Source organism: Mercenaria mercenaria, chromosome 3, assembly GCF_021730395.1.
Source record: "Mercenaria mercenaria strain notata chromosome 3, MADL_Memer_1, whole genome shotgun sequence".
Classification (NCBI taxonomy): Eukaryota; Metazoa; Mollusca; class Bivalvia; order Venerida; family Veneridae; genus Mercenaria; species Mercenaria mercenaria.
The window spans coordinates 60,015,692-60,039,243 of NC_069363.1; the positions used below are offsets into that span (position 1 = coordinate 60,015,692).

Here is a 23,552-nt window from a genome sequence, read left to right on the forward strand (position 1 = left end):
ATTACTCAGCTATATTGATACAGATTCTTATTATATACCTACTATAAATACTGTAAAAAATCGGCTTGAATTTTACAAGTAAATATGAACAGGCTGAAAAAAAATCCGCATTGTACCTTTTGTATTGTATGTTACCGGACTACTTTCATTGATAAGCATGATCTGACACAGTTATATAAATAGCACACATAAAAACTTCACTAAGTTCCATTTTAACACTGTTAAACATTGACGATTTCGTTCAATAATAAAATACCAAGCAAATGGTGGAGGTATATAATAAAAGGGTCATTATAACAGTAGCTAGATCTGGGATTTTGTATTCGGCTCTCGTGGATTTTGCAAGGTCGGATCACACATGGCGCTTGCGCGCCTCGTGAGATCCGATCTCCCAAAAATCCACTCGAGCCGAATACAGCATCCCAGATCGAGCTACTGTTATAATAAACCTACTGTACCAAAGTGCAAGCCAGACTTATGAAACCTGGCATGCCAGGTAATCGCATGATGCCAAAGATGTGTAAGAAGTTAAAAAAATGTTCCAGTACTTTCCGGGAAACATATTTACATTCAAAACTTCGGCAAAATATATGTATTAAAAAAAAGGGAAATAACGTTCACAAATTGTAAGCAAGAGCTGTAAAACCTGTAAACAGAAATCATCTTATGACGCGTGAAGAGTTTGGAAACATTCAGTCAAGTAGTTTCTGAGAAAACTGCTTACATGCAAAACGTCCACAAAATTCCTGTGTAAAAAGGGGGCATTGTTTTGACAAAATAGACGTTCGAATTATGTAACTTGTCATGTATGGCCATCTCATGACAAAGATTTGTGTGGAGTTTTAAAACATTCGATAGTTTAGTTTCTTTGAAACCTGCTTACGTACAATATATATTACCAAGTGAAAATGGGGCATAATTTTGACACATATTATTTTACTTTCCCTGTGAAGTCGTCTAATGATGCCAGAAAATTTTGTTGATCTTGAAAGCATTCAGAGGAAACTGCATACACCTAATACTTTAATCAAAGTTTCTAAATTAAAATGAAGCTTTAGTTTGACAAAATATAAGCTAGAGTTACCTTACTTGTCCTGTGAGATCATCTCATGATATAGAATAAAATCTGTAAAAAGATCCTTTGGAAGCATAGAATGCAACCAAGCAAAATAATAGCAGACTCGGATTGATTGAGTCTGTTCATGAGAGGTAACGGAAAGTGCAACACCTCTCACGCCCCCTAGCACCGGCTGAAGTGGAATGCTATTATATATTGAATGGACTCCATGATCCCAAAGGATCAAAAAACATAACATCACTGAAGACTGGTGTGAAGTTTGGAAGCATACGCAGTAGTTTTTGAGAAAAACCTCCTTACATGCAAAGTATCTGTGACAATAAAAGCTACATGTGTATTTGAAAATTTAAAAAAAAACTAATAAAATAATTGAAGCAAATGAATAAATACATTGCAGTTAATAATACGATGTATGTAGCTTTCAGAAAGTCGGCGGTTCAACAAAATATGCTCAGACGGTCTTCCTTTTCGCCAAGAGCTAGAAAGTGCCCGTAAAACCTCAGCTTAAAACGCAGCAAGAAATTATTTTTATGTTACCTTATGTCTTTAGTAATAATTTGCATGACATACTTGGGGCGAATGTTCAAATAATGTAAATTTGTTATTATTACTGCTATTATTATTACTCTTCTCGTCCTTTTTACTTTGGAGGGAGCGAATTTATAGAAAGCATGTTTTACATATTTTTTTGATACTCTGATGAAGTCCAATGGACGAAACATGTTAGTTTTGAAGTAAAAAGTATTTTTCTGGAGTTAGTTCTTCGCTTTATCTATTTCTTACATATTTTTTGTGTAATAATACTAAACATATACGCATGTTAAAAGGTTATTCCGAGACAAATGAGTTTTAGTTGAAAGGACAAGGTTTACTTAATATTTGGCCGACATTTATTTAGAAAATTTTCAAACTGTTGATAATTCATTTAAATAAAAACACATTGTATGGTGCCAAAATATTTATCTCCTATACTGAATTTAGCTTTTTTAAAACCGAATTATTAATTTGTTCAAAGCATATCATTTAATATTGCTTAAATCGTACATTTTTGAGAAAACAGACATTTTTGCCAGATTAGATACATATGAATGTTTTTAATTGTGACCATAGTCAAGGACCACAAAAAATGGATCATAGTTCCAGCTTCTTTAACAGACTTTATGGTCATTTTTGGTTGTGGTCAATAGGTATATCAGTATTGAAAATTTTTAATTTGTTTAAAAACTGGTTTAAAATTGAATATTTCCCATACCCGTAATGTTAAAACATTTTTCATTTTAAATTAGATATAAATAAATTGGAAAATATTGCATGCATTTTGATATATATGCTTGATGAAAGAAAAATTGGAATTTATTCCATTTAGAGACTTCCAGTTTTTAGGCCATTTTGGGCAGAAGTGAGCCTTCTTTTCAGAGATATAGAGAGACTGAGAGTGATATGTTTCAAATACTTCCAAATACTGCAGTAATTATATTGAGATCAACGAACAGATGCACAGATGTTCAACTAACCCTGAACATTTTGCAAGATGGCTGAAGGACTAGCACGAGATGTCTGTGTCTTGGTAATTTTGACGCAGAAGTATTCAGAGAATGGGGTACAAGTAAGCTTATCTTAACGTTATTTTTTTGTATAAGTTTCTGAATAGTCAAAGAAACGCGTGACTCTAAAAGTTTCCCCGTACTTGGACTCAGTGTTGTCATATTTTCTGATCCTTTAAGATCATAGAGTACATTCATTCTATAATAGAATTTCGCTTAAGCCGGTGCTAGGAGGCGTAAGGGGTGTCACATATCATTATCTCTCATGAACAGACTCAAACCGAGTCAGCTATTATGTTGCATGGTTGAGTTTTATGCTTTCAAAGGACCTTTTCACAGATTTTATTGATTTTTAATGTAGGGATAATACACGTTTTTTTTTTTTTTGCATTAACGTCTGCAGAGGCCCGCGGGATTGTTTGTGACCGAAACCGAAGGTCGAGGTCACAAACATATCCCAAGGGCTTCTGCAGACGTTAATACACAAAACAAACGTGTATTGTCACTACTCTTGCATAAAAAAACATTACACGACAACTTTATGGTATTGTTTTCATATGTGATGACTTGACGATTCCGGTACATTTTGATTTACCATTATCTGTTGTTCTTGGAAACGGTAAACATGTCAGTTTAAATTTCCGTATCCAGGGCCCAGAAATAAACAACACTATCAAAAGCACATCCTGAAGGTTTTTAAACGATTTTTTTATCTCTCGTTATTACAAACATAAAATTACCAATAACTGTTCATATCACTTCACATTTTGGTGCACTCGAGCACAATTTCAAGAATAATAACTTTGCATGCGAGTAATATTGAGTACGGACACAGTTGGAGTACGGATGAGTACGAACGTAGTGTCAAGCTTCCAAGCTGTTTATATAAATTCTTCGAGAAATTAGATAAAAACATACCGACTGATACTTACCAAAATTATAAATATGATTCCTAAAAACAAAGAATCGCACAGGTTACACGCGATTCATTAACATTCACAAATGTCTACAAAATCTGAATCGACGCTGAGTTCTAAAAGGTGAGTAAACAAGAGAAGAAATGAGTACGAACATTGTTGGGGGCAGCGCATTTGGCGTTAGTTACCGATACAGCAAAACATTCTATGGTTTAGATGGCATCTTTTATGCTTTAAGAAGAGGTTTTTATGAAAGAAACAAGACGTAAATACCAGATGTCAATCTGCGCAGAAATACGTTTACGTTCCTGGGAAAGCATTTCAAAAATAAAAATCGGGTAATAGACATTTCTAACGTAAACGTAAATCGGAAACGGATTACTGAATCCGTAAATGTTATTTGCAAATAATGGTCTAAGGGAGATACTATTGTATTACTATTGGATGAAATTGTCTCCCATACACCACAAATTAGCCTAAAATTTTACGGATTCAGTATTCCGTTTCGTAATTACGTTTACGTTAGAAAGATCTATTAACAGCACGTGAATTGCCTTGTTTGCACACGATTTTTCTCCCGTTAATACATGGGCAGACCCAGTGAAAAAAGTAGTTTTTATGCAAGAATACGAAACAAAATAACTAAATATTAAAGACTGACCGAAATATCTAACCAAGTTGCTTTCTATATGTACGGCTTAACACAGTTCTGAAGTTTGGTATGAACCTTCTTGCCTAACTAATGGGAAAAGAATACAACTGTACGGTTGCGTGCCAGGGATAGGTATTTTTCCTGCAAGCTAGCCGTGACTGGGGTTCCTGGTGTTTTTACCAGTGCTGGAAAGCTGGCAATGACGAATAACGAACTACACTTTATATAAAAGAATAGATTCGTATAGTATTTTTTTTACATGTTTTAGAAGTCAGTGAAAATCAAATTTGATAGTTCTTTTATTTTGTTTTACATAATATATTTCCCAATTCATGAAACGGTATGTTACAAAAAATCGTATCTTTGCTCAACACAATTGTGCATGTCTTTGTAACACTACATACTTCCTGTTTACGAACGTTGGTTTTCGATGCTTTGTTTAAATACACTACTGTAAGAGAATAGTCATTCTTTTGATTTTAGTTTTATTGTTTTTTACGACTACGGTATGCAAGAAAAAGATGTTATCACTGGCTTAGCTATAGGTGCGGATGATAATATCCGACTTTCGGTTAACTGTTTACTTAACAGTTACCCTCTAGTCGGATATTCCTATCTGCGCCTACACTGAAAGAATCTTTTAGCCTTTTTCGCAGACCTCTGGCGCATTTATCTGACAAGTCTTTACAAAGGTAGTAGTTAAATAAGTTAACTGAAGAGTTGCTGTTTATTTGCGCCGTGTTTTATCTTGACTTCATGCCACCCCGAAGTTCAATAATATGTTATCAACGCGTTCAGAATTCTCATAATTACGGCTCCTCTGGAATTCTGAAAATACGTGCTGAACTCCGAATCGGTACTTTCTCTAGAAATCAAGACCTTTCCCGTAAGTATAAATTTGTAATAACATAACAACTGAAAATATAATCATGAATTGATCATCGGAGAAAGTGGGAGTAAGAACACAAAACATATGAAACTTATCTTCAAAGATTTAATTCCCTTTAAGTTTAAATAACACAAATATAAAAAGACAGAAAAAAACAGTGCAATAACATTTGGCATTTGTTTTTAGAAAATGAAACTTCATTTAGTTACACAAGCAGGCAACATATATCATTTATTGCACGTAGTGGACTTTTTATACTAAATGTGATAGTCTTGGTTGTGTGGATACATACACAAATGCTTTTATCGACATTAAGTTAAGTTATAAATCGCTTCCGTCTAGTACGCACATACACTTCAACAGTTAGTAGATATGAGAGAAATGATACTTCAAAATGTGATAGAGGACATCTAGTTAATCTTGTATCAACATCAAACATTTCTTATCAATGCCATGTCAATGTTCTTGAATTTATCACCATTAAATCAAAGCCTTTGCCAGAAGGTTAAGAAACTATGCAGCGTCATGTTACAGTATCTATAAATAAATCCATCAGACAAGCTATACAATACAATCACAATAATGACGACTATCTTGAAGCGTGTCCCTATTTAGATAAATACGGTAAACTATCTAAGCCTCTTTACACAAGGCAAGCAACATTTTCTTGTAGTCCCCACTGCAGTCACCTTTGATGAAACTGCCTAGTGTTTTACCATATTTCTTCTGAAATTCCTGTTTAATTTGTACCATGTCAATCTGAAAAATAAAATAAAACAGTTGTTATTGAATTTTAGTATTATAAGTATTATTTTTAGTCTCCCTTTTTCTGTGTCTTTTATATGTATTCGTTTCTTAATTCTTAAAGATCAAACTTATGTATTTGCTTCAAATATATTATCTACTAATAATTCAAGATGAGCATCACCAATAAGCGTCTAAATGTTCCTGATAAATGCCTTTGAAATAACATTTTTTAAAGTTAGTTGTTGGTCACAGATGTTGGTTTTTCAAGTCACAGACACAATTTTGGTCATATGGTGCCTCTCCAGCAAGTACGCATTTTGATAGAGAACCCCAATCCTAGGTGTTCCTCCAGACATTATTTAAGGCATGGACAGGCATCGGGCTAGAATTTCAAACATTCCACAAGTCATACTTGTTGTTTTCGTCGGCACCCCTTAAGTTTAGGACAAACAGCAATGACGTGGCCTTAACCAACTAGCCATGAATGTCATCTACATGTTACTCGAGCGTGTAGTGTTATTAATCAAAACATCTTGAAGAATAGCGACAATATTTACATTGTTTTAACTTCAAAGTAATACTCATACACAATACTGATATTTTATCAGTAATGTTACTGTTACCTCTGATCGTGACACGACACATCTAATCAAGACTTTATCTTTGGTTCCTGCACCTTTCATACTCTTGTATAATCTCTCTGCGAAATACTCCGGTGTATTACGTGCAATAGTCACTGAAATAATCAATAGATGAAATTCCCAGAAGATATCTCCAATAACCATTAAAATGCAATTATATCTCTAATGTCATAAGGACATACTTTTACAATATAAAATCATCTCTGTTATCACTATAGCAGTGATAAAATGGCGAGAAAAACGAGCTATTTCCTCGATTCCACAAAACCTATCTATAGCCTTGACGGTTTGTCAAAATATTCAAGACCATGATATAGCTGTCATGGTTGCCTAACCTTGATACGTTTTAATGATACTGCTTACGTTTAATACTCGACTGAATTAAGATGCACCTTATTTTACTTACACATGTATAAACATATCTTGGACCAATGGTTATTAATGTCATACTAACCAAAAATAAAATACCTGCTTTTGACAATATGTGGATTCTATCGATATGAGCAATTCGTCAAATGAAATGGTATTTTCATTGTCTATAAACGGTTTTCATGTCTAATTTCATTTCTACAATTTTACTTGTTTCATGTTTTCACAAAATATTTATTTAAAAGGTGTATTAGCAAAATGTTGTTTATTTACTCACCGACGGCAAGATATCCCTCCTGCAAGAAACCGCTGGTTTCCGACTTGATGTCTTTCTCTATTTCTCTGCCATGATTGGCACGGTAGGCGTCGAAAGTGGCTACCAGCTGCGGGTAACTACGTAACGACAAAATTCTGTTAAATGTCGACTCATCTGTTCCAAATTTGTTAGCACCTGCCTGAAATTATATACCTTGATTACAGCATTTGCATGAAATATAACGTCTGCATGAAAAACAGCATATGTTTGAAATTATAACTCCTGCCTGAAATATCAGCTCTAGTAACCACCTGAAATACAAGCACCTGTCTGAAATAATGGCAACTTCCTGAAATAACAGCACCTGTCTGAAATGATGGCAACTACCTGAAATAACAGCACCTGTCTGAAATTATGGCAACTACCTGAAATAATAGCACCTGTCTGAAAATATGGCAACTACCTGAAATAACAGCACCTGTCTGAAATTATGGCAACTACCTGAAATAACAGCGCCTGTCTAAAATTATAATATGTTAGGACAATTACCTGTTAGGACACTTAAAATTTCATATAAATAATGTACATAATTTACCAACATAAAGCACATATATAGTAATTTATATATTTACATTTCAACTGATATTATACCTCGAATATCTTGAATCGGATGTTCCTCTAAAACTGTGTATACATGGCTATTTGAATTCTTACTTACACTGTATGCTGTTATATTGAATCCAAATTTTCTAAATTTTACTTCATGTTTCATTCTGATAAAAGAATAAATAATTCTCTTCATGGGGCCGTTTGTTACACTTCAAGCACATTACCGTAGTTATTAGCAATAACCATTTATCAAATAGTTATCTTGGTTCCGACGATAAGCAAAATAAGAATCATACAAGAGTTACCGTGGTATATTATATAAATATTGCATTTCTGAGAGGGTGGTATGAAAAATGTTCACCGCGAGATATATGAATATTGACCGAGGCGACAGCCGAGGTCTATATTCCTATTTCGAGGGGTGAACATTTTTCATATCACCCTCTCAGGAATGCAATATTTATTTTATTATACCGAAAGCTTATAAGGGTCAAAGCATTTACTGGAAAATCAGCATAATAATTTATTTAACATTAAAAAGTAAGTACTTACCAAATAATGAAGACAGAATTAAAGAGTCTTTACGTGTTAGGACTCATAATTTGTGGCGACTTTGCTGTAATAAGACTTTTTTGATAGATTTAATCATGACGTTTACATATCGCTGACCCCTACAGTATATTTATTCTAATATTTCAACATTGCGTCAAACAGTAACATTCAAAAAACGGCGATAACTTTCTTTTTTCTAATGAAAATATAAGTGTGAGTACTCATTTTCTTTGTTAGATCATTTCCAAACTTATTGTGTAGTTTCGATTCAATATTTGATGAAAAATTGTTTTCGAAATATTTTGCACGTAGCATAAAAAAGAAAATAATCAATGCGAAAGTATCAGTCTGTCAACGGGTGATATGAAACAATAATATCACATGCGCAGAAAATCAAAATAACGTTGTTGCGCATGTGATATGAAATTATGGATCATATCACCTGCGCAGAAATTGAAATTAACGATTTTGCGCACGTGATATAAAATCACTGGGGAATATGATATATTATTCAAGTTAAACTAATGGGAAATTTGCATTGGACATTTATGTGAGGTATAATAATAGCAAATATGCCATCATACATCAAAGAAATATCATGGTTTATTCGCAAATTAATAATCATACATCAAAGAAATATCAGGGTTTATTCGCAAATAAGAATAATGAATCAACGAAATATCAAGTTTTTTTTAATTAAAAATCATACATCAAAGAGTTACCGTGGTTCATTAGCAAATGAGAATCATACAGTCAAATACAAATAAAGAGTTACCGTGGTTTATTAGTAAATTAAGAATCATACATCAAAGAGTTACCGTGGTATGTTAGCAAAATAAGAATCTTATATCAAAGAATATTTATTTATTTGTTGGGTTTAATGTCGCACCGAAACAATTATACGTCATATGGCGACTTTCCAGCTTTGATGGTGGAGGAAGACCCCAGGTGCCCCTCCATGCATTATTTCATCACGAGCGGGCACTGGGTAGAACCACCGACCTTTCATAAGTCAGCTGGATAGCTTCCTCACATGAAGAATTCAAAGCCCCGTGTGCGGCTCGAACTCACATCGAAGAAATACCACGGTTTATTTGTATATTAAAAATCATACATCAAAGAGTTACCGTGGTTCATTAGCAAAATGAGAATCGAGAAGTATTCATATATATTATGCTTTATTCGCAAATCAAGAGTCATACATGAAAGAATTACCGTGGTTCATTAGCAAATTCATAATCATACATCAAAGAGTTATCATGGTTTACTAACAAATTAAGAATCATACATCAAAAAGTTCCTTTGCCTCCGCAACAGCTTTCGCCTGGTCAACGTTTGGATTTTCTTCTCTGTTGGCTGATAACTGGGATACAAGTAAACGTTTGAAATGTCCGCTTGTGTCACTCATCACGTCTTTTTCAAGGTCACTTTTGAACACTATAATCAAATATAAATAGTTTTGACAAATTAATGGCATGCAAACATGAAATGTGAATCGATAATTCTATATAATCTTACCTTTTATTTCAGACAGAAAGATGTGATTTCCACAATTTGAAATAGTAGTGTCTTACCCATTTCATTTGTTGTTTAAATTTTACATACATTTTTTATTAGATAGAAAGAAAATCTGTGCTATAACTGCAACAACTTCTATGTAATATGGATGATAAGAAACAATTGGTATTCAAGTATATGAACGCGTTTTGTGTTAAGCCTGTTAGTACACTAATGTACACAACATACACTGTACTAACCATACATATTGGTACACTAATGCGTACGATATACGCTGTACTACATGTATGTTAGTACATCGAAATGCACAACATAAAATGTACTAACTATTTTAGAACACTAATGGTGTATTTACTATGTTAATACATTAGTGAGCGGAATACAGTATTCTGTACTATGTTCAGTACACTAAAAACCACAACATACACTGTACATAACGTTAGTACACTAATAACCACAACATACACTGTACTAACTATGTTCAGTACACTAATAACCACAACATACACTGTACATAACGTTAGTACACTAATAACCACAACATACACTGTACTAACTATGTTCAGTACACTAATAACCACAACATACACTGTACTTACAAGTTTTATAAGCCTGTTTGATTGCCTGAATTTGGGCATTTGATCTTGAGCAAAGAATTTCTATAAGTGTTCCCTCGTCAGTACCTAGACCCTGAAAAAAATAGACACTTCTGAAGATTCAGATTTTTTATTCATTGTGGAATTCTATTAAATCCGAATTTTCCAAAACAGTAATATCGGATCTCTTTCTGCCAGAACAGTGATCTCAGTTATGTTTACATAATGTCGGTTTACGATTTTGATCACGTCACAAATTGAAAATTTACCCCAAAAAACCCCAAAATTTATTTAAATTTCTCATACTTAGTTGTAAGTTTGCAAAATGTGAATGGCAAGGTAAAATAAAATGAGGAAGTGCGTTATTTTATTTTTGGAATATATTCCTTTGTTTAAAGAGATACATAATTTCAAGTTTCTTTTTGACTGACGTGAAATTTACGCTTGGAAGTTATGACACTGAGTTATAGGGCCATTCGTTCTCTTCATCAATGAATTTCCGATTTGTGCTTAGAAAGATCAATGCTGAAATGTTTTCTAAGTTCGGTTTTAAAACTGTTTCCGTGAAATCTCAAAAAAAATGCGAGCGTACGAGAAGACATTAATCGAAATAATCTACTTTATTTAGTTTTAAGATAACATATCTTGTAAAGGGAAAATCACTGTAAAATTGTTTGTTCATATTACGTTTGTTTATCGTTTCTGCAAACATCATATTTGAGCTGCACCATGAGAAAACCAGCATAGTGCATTTGCGACCCGCATGGATCCAGACCAGCCTGCGCATCCGCGCAGGATCCATACTGTTCGCTAACGGTTTCTCTAATTGCAATAGGGTTTGAAAGCGAACAGTATGGATCCTGACCAGACCGCGAGGATGCGGGTCTGGATCCATGCTGGTCGCAAATTCACTACGTTGGTTTTCTCATGGTGCGACTCATTTCTGTATTGCCATTGAAACATCTGTATTGGCATCATGAATCACTCCAAAAGATAAACATGGGGATGGAATGCGCAAGTCCATCTAATACAGACACGTGTACTTTGAAATTGCACTTTACGGAAATTAAAAGGTATGACCATTTCATCGGCATAATGAAATGGTGTATTTAACATAAACGTTATAAGCTATACCTATATATCAGATATGTCACGACTGACAGATTTTGTGTAGGTTTACTAATTTGATCAAAACTTTTCCACATGAAAAAAACACTAAAAGACGGGTATGACTTGGATTGTACTTGTCCAATAGTTGAATTATGAAATAGCCGGTAAGTTTTATACATGTACCGATAACACCTTGTGTATATGTAACAGATGTAACAAAATACTTCGTTTGAAACTGATAAGTATATCTTTAAACTGCTAGGGATATACACTGTATATAGGTATGTTTTGTTTTTGTTGGGTTTAACGTCTCACACGGACACAATATAGGTCGACTTTTTCAGCTTTTGCAGGTGTAGGAATATCCAATTCAGCGGGCACCTGGATTGAACCACCGACCTTCCGTAAGTGATTTGAATGGAAAGATTCTACACCATGACGAGGTTTCGAGCCCGCATCGGTGAGAGGCAAGAGATTTGTATCGGGTAGACTTGTATTTAGAAAAAGTGTTATAACGTTAAAACATACCTTGATGGCCTCTTTTAGCTGCCTGGCGTCATAGTTCACTGGTTTCTCAAGCATTGCCAACACCACATCTTCAAACCTTCCACCAAGCTCGGATTTCAGTTCCGCTTTCAGCTCCTGTCAATCACAAACTACATGTACGAATACATAATAAAAAATTTGAGCCGCACCATGAGAAAACCAACATAGTGCAAGATCCGGACCAGCCTGCGCGTCCGCGCAGTCTGTTCTGGATTCATGCTGTTCGCTTTCAAATCCTATTGCAATAAGAGAAACCGTTACAGGTTAGCGAACAGCACTGATCCTGGCCAGACTGCGCGGATGTGCAGGCTGGTCTGGATCCATACTGGTCGCAAATGCACTATGTAAGTTTTCTCATGGTGCGGCTCACTTATATCAGTACTGGTGGTGCCCATAAAGATATACAATGCACATCCATTTCACAAGAAAACCCAACAAACAAGATGACCATGATGGTCCTGAATCGCTCACCTCTTCCCACATGACCCAGTTTTGAGTATGACGTCGTTTTTTCTATTATTTGACATAGTGACCTAGTTTTTGAGCTCATGTGACCCAGTTTTGAACTTGACCTAGATATTATCAAGAAAAAAAATTCTGACCAATTTTCATGACGATCCATTGAAAAATATGGTCTCTACAGAGGTCACAAGGTTTTTCTATTATTTGACCTATTGACCTAGTTTTTTTAAGGCACGTGCCTCAGTTTCAAACTTGACCTAGATATCATCAAGGTGAACATTCTGACCAATTTTTATGGAGATCCATACACAAGTATGGCCTCTAGAGAGGTCACAAGGTTTTTCTATTTTTAGACCTACTGACCTAGTTTTTGACCGCACGTGACCCTGTTTCGAACTTGACCTAGATATCATCAAGATGAACATTCAGACCAATTTTCATACAGATCCCATGAAAAATATGGCCTTTAGAGAGGTCACAAGGTTTTTCTATTATTTGACCTACTGACCTAGTTTTTGAGGGCACATTACCCACTTTCGAACTTGACCAAGATATCATCAAGATGAACATTCAGACCAACTTTCATACAGATCCCATGAAAAATATGGCCTCTAGAGAGGTCACAAGGTTTTTCTATTATTTGACCTACTGACCTAGTTTTTGATGGCACGTGACCAAGTTTCGAACCTGACCTAGATATCATCAAGGTGAACGTTCTGACCAATTTTCATGAAGATCTTTTAAATATATGGCCTCTAGAGAGGTCACAAGGTTTTTCTATTTTTAGACCTACTGACCTAGTTTTTGATGGCACGTGACCCAGTTTCGAACTTGACCTAGATATCATCAAGGTGAACATTCTGACCAATTTTCATGAAGATCTTGTGAAATATATGGCCTCTAGAGAGGTCACAAGGTTTTTCTATTTTTAGACCTACTGACCTAGTTTTTGACGGCACTTGACCCAGTTTCGAACTTGACCTAGATATCATCACGGTGAACATTCTGACCAATTTTCATGAAGATCTTTTGAAATATATGGCCTCTAGAAAGGTCACAAGGTTTTTCTATTTTTAGACCTACTGACCTAGTTTTTGACGGCACGTGACCCAGTTTCAAACTTGACCTAGATATCATCAGGCTGAACATTCTGACCAACTTTCATGAAGATCCCATGAAAAATGTGACCTCTAGAGATGTCACAAGCAAAAGTTTACGCACGGACGGACGGACGGACGCACGCACGGACGACGGACGCTGCGCGATCACAAAAGCTCACCTTGTCACTTTGTGACAGGTGAGCTAAAACAAATACTTAATTTTTAGATGTTTACTTTAAATAGAGAAAATCTATGAAAAACTATGGCTTGTGTTTAATCATATATGTATTAAGTGTGCTCTACTTAAATCCTGATGCAAAGTTATGTTTGTACATATTAACACTTTAAATTTATGTTTATGTTATGGGGCTAGTATACCTGTTATTTTGGTTTTTTAAACCTCGAACAAAGTAAAGAATGACAAAAATACCTTTCCATACTGTGTTTTGAACGAAAGTGCAATTTCTTGTCTTTGTTGATTATTATGTTTGGCCATGACTTCAATGATTTTGGCTTCATCCGTACCTGTTGATTAGTTACAAATTAAAACAGAAATTGGACTACAAATGTTTTTTTTCTGATTTACTACGGTTCAGACTTAAGCTGTGCAGCAGGGCGAAAACGTTGTTTATTTTCATTCTAACGTGCACATTTAAACATCATGATAAAACATAATGAACTACGCGCCATGTCGCTATCTGACGCCAAAACTGACGTTATGCTGCGCGTTACCCGTTGTTTATCGAAGAATATAAAACGCTTGGCTCTTTTCTTTGTTTCGAGGCATGTTAGAATGTGTATTTACAGGATATAAATATCTATATAGTTTTGAACCTCTTCAGCATTAATTTGTCTAATGATTAGAATACGACCAAGGATCGGCTAATCCAATACACAACTCCCAAGTGCATCAATTTACTGGTCAAGTGTTATGAACGATGCAGGATGTATATAATTAAACATTAGTGTATGATAAGAGATCGATTAACTTGGCCTAGATATTAGACTAAAATGAAATCAGCATTCGTGTACATCCTACCAGGAATACTGTATACATATCTAATTATGTCCCTGATCCTACTTCTATATATACAGAGCGGGTAAGGCCAGGTTCCGGGCTGATTCGTATCATTTTATAGTCGCATATATAGCTCTGTCTAGTTAATAACTGACCAGGATTGTTATTGATTGGCACGTATTCGACCTTGTTCTAGATACTGCAGAGAGTAACTTGTAGTCGGATCATGTATATTTGTACAATACTTCTTTGAAGTGTGACCCCATTTTATGTACATTTAACTATTTATTTATTGTACCTATATATATAATAAATCAAGTGAAAAAAACATGGCAATGTGTATGAGAACGTAACAAACCATAAAACTACACATGTATGATAAATATCACTAGGATTTTTCAGTCATTTGAGATCAATTGTTTATCAATGTTTAATTTTGTTTGTTACTTAAAATTGTTCAAATATATGCCAATACAATGTAAACAGGTTTAAATCTTGCGTTCAAACCGATCGCTTGGAATCCATGAACATATATAGGTGTAAAATATAAGTTAATTTCATTCACTTACCGAGCCCTTTCATTGCTTTCCTCAGTTCGGCAGCTGCCTGTTCCGCCGAAAACGGACTGCAAGCCTCCACTGTCCCCTAGATACAACAGTTTCAAAAAGCTATAGACAACTGCCATATGTTACATATATATATATATATTCTTTGCATACATAAACACAACAATGCAAACACTCTTGTTACTTTTAGAATACAATCATAATTCGATATATGTGAAATACGACTTATCTCATATCATCATTTAATAGCTAATTTTCTTAAAGGGTAATCAAGATAGACACTGGATTGATAAGAAAGTCATTTATATATGAGATATGACCATAGTTTTCTTCTGTTCTGTTCTATACTACAGTACATAGCTGTTTCATCGCTCTCAGATACCCAGATCAAACAAATTTAAGTATCGATGATTAGTAATAAAAAGTTACAGTGATCTTTTATATCATATTTTATATCATATTTTATTTATGTAAAACTTTAATAACATAAACTCTCAATATGTCCAAACTACCTGTAGGTGGCTCGATATACTCGGAAATGAATGACTCATAATTAAAGTAAACTGATTGTTACATAAAACGAAACTGTATTCTTATAGTCAAGGGGGGTATTCGATCTACTCCTTACCACCGAAACAAAATGGCGGCCAAAACTGAAAATGTGAGTTTTTCTTACTTTTTTTTCTTTTTCAAGCATATCTAGACAAAAGCACATGTCTATCAACCTGCTCCACTGTTTTCTCTATCAACCGGTACCTTTCATTTTGGAAACAGTGCTGTAATTTGTCTGGAATGCTGGTCATGAGATTCGAATCGATGAAAAATCCTCCGTTAAACACGGGATAAGGAATAGTGCGACTTGCAAAAATGGTCTTTTTACCAAATATATCGCAGGTTGTAAGCTATTTTTCTGATTGGAAGGAATATTTCCACATACTTATCTAATACTGTTCGTTTTGTGCAGATCACAGTTCGTATTTTCACAAAAACACAATTTTTGTCTGATGGTAAGGAACAGTGTGCGAAAATTAGAGGATAAGGTGCAGTGCAATTTTTTCAAACGGATTTTACAGTTTTCTTTCATCGTTTCTGAGATAACCAGTTGACATTTCTCTACCATGTAATAATTGAAGGGGTCGGATTGAGGAGTAGAACAGAAACATAATCCCCGAATGAACATATTACCAGACAAGATATGTGAGTAGGTAAGCACACTTGCCTTTTTCAGTGATTGTCGATTAAACAAAACTGTTGTTCTCTGTTCTACGTGGTGTCTTATATCACTTTTGACCAGATATTTGACCAGTCAAACATTTTATAGGAACTTATATTTGGCCATTCAAATGCTAAATAGGTAGGAAGCAAATGTAACCGATTTTTCCATTGGTTAAATATACAAAGCAACCAATTTCCTCTTCAGAAGATATACTACAAAAATTTGATTTCCACTTTAGAAGCTTTTCACGAAATATTAACAACAACGATTCTTCTGGAAATTACAAATCGGTTAGGTCTCTTGGTAGACTTTTATGATTATTCATGACGGCCAAGAACCGTTGCTTTTTATATTTCACAATCTCATTTGCATATTTAAAGTGAAACTCTGATCATCTTACTGTAATTCGTGTAGTATAATACTAGTAGCAATTTTCAGCTGCTGTGCATTTCCATGTGTAAAATGAATAATATTTCAGCATAAGTATTTGGTTGTCGTGCTTTTGAAATATATAAACCAGGCATTCTGAACAGGACAATGCTCTATTCTGTATGCAAAAACATACGGTAATCCAATCTCACTTGAAAGACTTCCAAGTAGGATGTCTCATCAGCCTGCATGAAAAAAGTGAAAAATGTAAACATTTTCATAAACATGGCTATAATTACGGGGACTCAGATTCAGTCTTCATTTAAAAATGCAAAAGGAATTATTCACCCAAAATCACTAGTGAGGCGCATGTGTATCGGTTACTGTTTACTATCTTATTCACAAATCAATAGAAAAGTAATTCGTCTCCATGTCATATAGCACTAAGCTTGTTTGATTTTTATACCAAATCTTTGACTGTTACCTTTGTCTGTTAGTAATTTATGAAGCTTCAAACTACCGTAAACAATACATACGTTACTGTCGCCAGCTCATTTTATATGTTTAATGAATGTTCTTGTAGTTAAAATTCATCAGTAGTCAACGAAATCACATATTTTTTATGAAGTAACATAGGAAGATATTTTATAATCAAACATAGATACAATTTTTTCCGGACTCCTTTGGTATCAGTCATCATTTAAAATGATGTCTCAACCATAATGATACATACGTTATGCCAAAGAATATGATAATGTTTCTGCCGTTTCTGGGTAGAATAAACATTCACACATGTCTGTTCGTAAATTATATAACTATTATGCTTGCTCATTCATGCTGTTAATTCGGGTTTCATTTTATACCATATCAGCGTGGAAAACCTTACCCAAAAGCGTATATAACAGATTGGTACATCCGTTACCGTATTGTAGAAATATCACAATTTAATTCATTTTTTAATGCTCTTAAAGACGAAGTTCATTGTTATATCTGATAGCTGATTACCCTTTAGGCAACAAATATCTATCTATGAATATTCTTTATGAGCATCAAAGAAGGAAATGGTACATACGTGATCGATACATACGTTACTGAAATATTTAAAACTAACTCCTACGTCAGCATACGTCAGCATACGTCAACAGTGACGCAGGGTTTCATGTTTACAAGCTTTTTAGGCCGTCAACTTTCAGTTTTGATAACCTGTTCGGAACATACAGGATATGAATAGATAGAAAAGTATTTTCGCATTATGTTTAATTTTGAACGGGTGCCATTATTTATCTCCAAAGTTGATTTGACAATGTAATTCAAGTTCCATTTGATCTGTAATTCATTTACATCAATCCTAATGCTTCAATTCATTCGTACAGGATGGATTTTATGTCGTTTTGACGATTACATAACGCAGATTCTTATTTTTGTACAGCAGGAGGTTACATGCCAATGTAATTGTGCAGTAATGTATGTATTTGCTTTGAAAAAAAGCTATTTGTTGTCGCGATATTGTTTATTCTTCTTTTCTGCAGTTCACATGATATGCATAACTGCCTCGATAGTGATTAAACATCTTAAAACATTTTCTTTATTATAGTTTTGGACCAATATACTAGAAATTTAGGACGTACATAAATTTCAGGGCAGTATCATAGATGATTGAATTCATATGAGATTACACTATTGCCCATTAACAGTAATACAAAATTTAATGTTATTGAAACATATTCAAAGGGCATATAAAAGATTTTATTAAATTAACGAAAAGTGGTATCGGTAAATACATTGTACATGCATAATTTACTTAACTGGTACATACGTTACCTTGAGCATACTCATCGATTTTGTGTTATGTATGATGAAAAAATGATAAAATGTTCTCAAAGCTGTTAGAATGACTGTAAATATTCCAGGACTTTTCCTTCAGACAAAAGTATTGTTTGTATTACGTTTAAATTACAAAGAAAAAAAAACTGGTTTAGTTCACTCTGAATGTTTAAATAAAATTTGCTTTCAATTCATTTTGTTAGTTTGATATACGAAGCCGGAAAAATAAATGCAGTTTGTATAATCAGTATGTTGTTAAAATGCTGGTATATTTTCAGCTGTTCTACTAAACATACCGACACAGTTAACGGCGTTACTGTTCCCGAAAACAGTTTGTTTTTTAATCACTGGTGTAGTCACGTATGTATTTTGAAAACCCTCAAGGAAAAAGTGGTGATGTTTTTTAATTTATCATAACTTTCTTCAGTGAAAATTTTCATGGTTGTTTTTTTTTGTGTGTGTTTAATCTGGGTATGTTTTATTTTGGAAATGAAAGCACCTTACTTGTATACCTCAAAATTTTTTTTTTTTTCAGAATTTTTACGACCTATTTGCGCCTAATTAGTGATTTTGGGTGTATTACTTCCCCAAAAAAGCTTTTAAAATGTTTGAATTATTATATATCATTAGGAGAAAGGCTTCTGGAAAATAAGGTGTAGTCCTTTTATAAAAAGATGTTAGCAGTAGTGTTTTCAAATCATAATATTAAGATTTAGATCCGTTTATTTATAAAACTGTGTTGATAAACGTATTTTATGATACTGCTTTCACCCCTGAAATTAACATGTATGCTTTAACACATAGTGGGAACTCCAAAAACATTAGAAGCATAGGCACCACTTGTCAAAACACAAATGTAAAAGCACATAGTGTAAACCCTCCTATACCAAAAAGAAATTTACAGATAGTTAAATGTTTGCAAAGGATACTATATTTTATACTTGCTAAACTTCTGGCTTTCAGTACATCACGTGTCTGATAGACAGGCGGATACCTTTTAAAACTTACTACATTGAGCAAGAGATGGTTATAAATGATCACCAAAATATCATTTTATCAGAATTTTACTTGTCTCTGAAAAGAGCGAAGAAAAAGGTCACTCGAAGAAGTGAGCTGCACCTTATCCTCTTATTTTCGTACACTGTTCCTTACCATCAGACAAAAAACTGTGTAATTTAAAATTACGACTTTTAATCAGCTCCAGACTAACCATGAAAGAAATATATATTGAAATTTTACTTCTAATCAGAAAAATAGCTCACAGCTATTTGAATAATTAGGAAAAAAGACCATTTTTGATAATCGCACTATTCCTTATCCCGTGTTTAACGGAGGATTTTCCATCGATTCAAATCCCATGACCAGCATTCCAGACAAATTACAGCACTGTTTCCAAAGTGAAAGGTACCGGTTGATAGAAAAAACAGTGGAGCAGGTTGATAGCCATGTGTAATGGTCTAGAAATCCTTAAAAAAGATAAAAAGTAAGAAAAACTCATATTTTCAGTTTTGGCCGCCATTTTGTTTCGGTGGTAAGGAGTAGATCGAATACCCCCCTTGTAGTGGCATTAGTCCCATTTCAACGATTATACTGTATGCATTGTGTATTTGATGTATACATGTATTTTACACTATAATAGTAATACTTTAAATAGCTATCAAATACATGATCATGTATGATTTAGTTATAAAGTACGTCTAGACCTCAAGGCCTAAAATACTACTATATGCGAAACTGCACGCATATCAATCAATTAGCCATAAAATCTAATAAATCCTACAACAATATGATTAAACTAAACTAGGAAAATTTTACCTGTGTACAAGAAGCGGCCATTTTATTCTCCCAGTGTAAATATGTAGCGTATGAGTAACTCTTTAATATCCTTTAGTGTATTTTCAATAGTATTGCAAAATGATGATGGATATAATATCACTCAAGTGTAACTTTAAAGCGGCCTAATTATAGACTAACATCACCCTATATGTCCACTTAGTATTGGTCGAGCTAGTAACATTACAAATAGTGATTAGCTGCTATTTTTCTTCCTTTCCCGGAAAAAATCTGATTTTACTGCAAGGGCGTAGAGGGAACAGGTTTGAATGGCTGACGTACGTAGTGTTTCACGAACAGTTTTCTCCTGCTTTACATTCATTTCAGTTAGTTTGAACAGCACAGTGCGTCGTTCAATACTGGATATAAATTTTAGTTTAGGACTTTTGGGAAAGCAATCATATATGTCGCCGCTTCGTCCGTCCGTCCTTAGTACGTATTTCTCAGCAACCACTGTCTGGAATTGAGCGGAGCTTCAGTCCCAAGAGGAGATCAGCATATTATCTTTTGAACATGTTCCGGTCGGATGATTTTTCACTTGATTATTCAATAGCGTCATTTCTTGTCCGGAGTATTCATAAGCAACCAGTACCTGGAATGTTGATAGTTCTTCGATCCTTAATTAGAATAAGTATTGTTGCGATGGTTAGCAGCCTTTTACATAATAAAACAGATAACGCATGATCGTCTGGTACTTTAATTTGTCTGTCACAATGAAGTGCCTATATATACGCGACTAGAAAGTGGATAGACTGACAACATATTCTGAGTACTTAGAGATGACACCGACATGCATACTTTATCTAAACTTGTCATTTTACGTGCATATATTAGTAAGAATTCGGATAACGAGCAGCCCCTACAATAGATCCGAAAAAAATACACAACAGCGCATATACTGAAACAGCTAAGAGACCAAATACTTGTGTTCATATATCTACCAGTATATCTCAGCATATCCATTAAGTGTTTAGCACCCTGTTCCGCCCCTGTATATCGATTGACAGAGGTAACATTTGATTACATTGGTTATTATCTGTATTCAAGATATCATTTTTTTGACGTTATCAAACATTCGAGTTTTGATCTGTCTGAAGAAAGGCTCTAATCAGAAGAATATTTACAATCTCTTTTTATTCGATAAACACTTCTAATCGCGTAGCTACACATCAAGCTGACAGGACATGAATAAAAATTTAGCTGAAATAGCACTGGTTTATTGTTTAATATTGTGGTATTCATCTTGAAGCGCATACGAATTACTCTGCGATTTCAATTATATTTCCTCTTATTACATATATCGCAGTATAAAACACTGTTTATTTTCATTTTCATGTTACTAGTAAAAGAAATGGCATGACTACACTTCGAAATTCGTCGCTTAAACATTGATGTAATACATGCTTCATGGTGTGTAGAAAGAACAAACATGTCTGATTTCATAAGAACACCCGTGCGCAATATTCACAACAAAACTGAAAGTTGGGTCGTTGTGGTTGGCGTCACACATAAATATATGACTATGAAAACATGCAATTAAATACATTTGTACATAATACATACGTATAGTCTGTCAGGGCTACTATAGCGACCAAACATATACACACACGTTCTTATAAACCTATCCTTTCCTCGGTTTAGAGGCAATATCAACACCATGTGAGGTTCGTGTCTTAGCTATGAAGACGCTTATAAATATATAATTGCATCCTTTTAGTTCTACTTAGAGTTTTTTCTTTCTTTTTTTCGTACAATCTTGAAGCCGAGAAGATACTTCTAAATTAATATGATCCCGTTTTACCATTCTAATCAGACAACGAATTCGGCTTAAATGTACACATAAGAGTAACAATGGATTTCTTCGTATGAAGAAGCTATCAAGTTGGCTTACGGGAGGTCAGTGGTTCTACCAACCTTAATATTCTTCCACCATCAAAAGCTGGAAAGTCGCCATAATGACTGATGTATTTATATACAAATTGTGTCGGTGCAACTCTTAACGCAACAAAATAATGGCATATTATTATAATATGTTACAGAGAAAAGCGCGTATGTTTTCAGATTGATTGCATTCTATAATTTTTCATATGTTATGTTAATAACAATCATGTCTCATTTCTGAAAGTTTTGAGTATTTAAAGGCATAAGCCTTCTATATTTCAAGACAATAAAGTTTATAAAATCCAGTACATCGATGTCATTTTAATGCATTATTTAAATTATTTTTCTTTATGTCAGCTCAAAACGTTGTCTTTTTTCACCATATATACTGATTTTAGTTTTGTTTACAGTTTAAAAACGCCAGTAGCAGCAAGAATTTTCCTTGAATCAAAATATCCCATTAGGCTGTTACGTCCGGCAAACCATAACTGCATTCATGTTTTCTTATACAACTTCCGCAGTGAATATGTATATGGTAAGACAGATATAAATATAACCCAGCAAAGTTAAAGAAGGTTAATAAGCAACAACACAAGTAAAATAAGAAAAAAAACTGATTAAATAATGCAGTGCAATAATTCTAAACAGACCTTCGGTTAGCCAGCAGCCACATATACACCGGTAGTACTACCAGCTAGGTTACGGCAGTGTAATTGTGATGTGATTTTACAGTAGGTGAAATGTGACAAGAGAAATCCCTTTTAGAAGATACTTGACCCCTACCATTCTCTTCATTAATTTTTAGTTTTATCACAATTCTTTTAAATATGACAAAGATTTATTCTCTGAAATGTGTCTATCTATGTGTGGTAGTTCTATGAAAATTGCATTTTTTAGGTATGCAGACACTATATATTGGAAAATGACGCAAAGAATATCACAGAGTGTCGGTTTCAAATAGTTCCCTGTTTTATTTGTTCTGTAGAGCTACTTTCCTTATTTTCATTGCATTTTTGAGAAATCACATAACAGTCTATGCTTGACATTTGGGTAGCATGTTCATAATGAAATAACGGCAATAAAGAATTTGTCATAGAAACTTCTAACTAAAACTTAATTATCTTTTAATTATTAGTAGTAGGATTTAGACTCTCATTTCGGCGATAAATGTATTGGAAAAAAGACGTTCTCCCTCATTCAGTCACTATATATAACTATATTACTCGTATCAGTAAGTATATATCTGCTCAACAGATTTA

At 34.1% G+C, this 23,552-nt stretch overlaps 1 protein-coding gene across 1 annotated transcript; it reads right to left on the reverse strand.

Moving 5' to 3' along the window:
• Positions 1-5,171: 5,171 nt before the first annotated feature.
• Positions 5,172-20,623, reverse strand: LOC123524522 (annexin A13-like). The gene is made up of 9 exons (XM_053538694.1): positions 20,395-20,623; positions 15,174-15,249; positions 14,017-14,111; positions 12,007-12,120; positions 10,372-10,462; positions 9,543-9,691; positions 7,115-7,292; positions 6,451-6,563; positions 5,172-5,839 (listed from the first exon to the last, which is right to left on the reverse strand). Exons 1-9 carry the CDS (start codon positions 20,413-20,415, stop codon positions 5,714-5,716), a joined length of 963 nt encoding a protein of 320 aa, XP_053394669.1. The 5' UTR covers positions 20,416-20,623; the 3' UTR covers positions 5,172-5,713.
• Between the last annotated feature and the right edge of the window lie 2,929 nt (positions 20,624-23,552).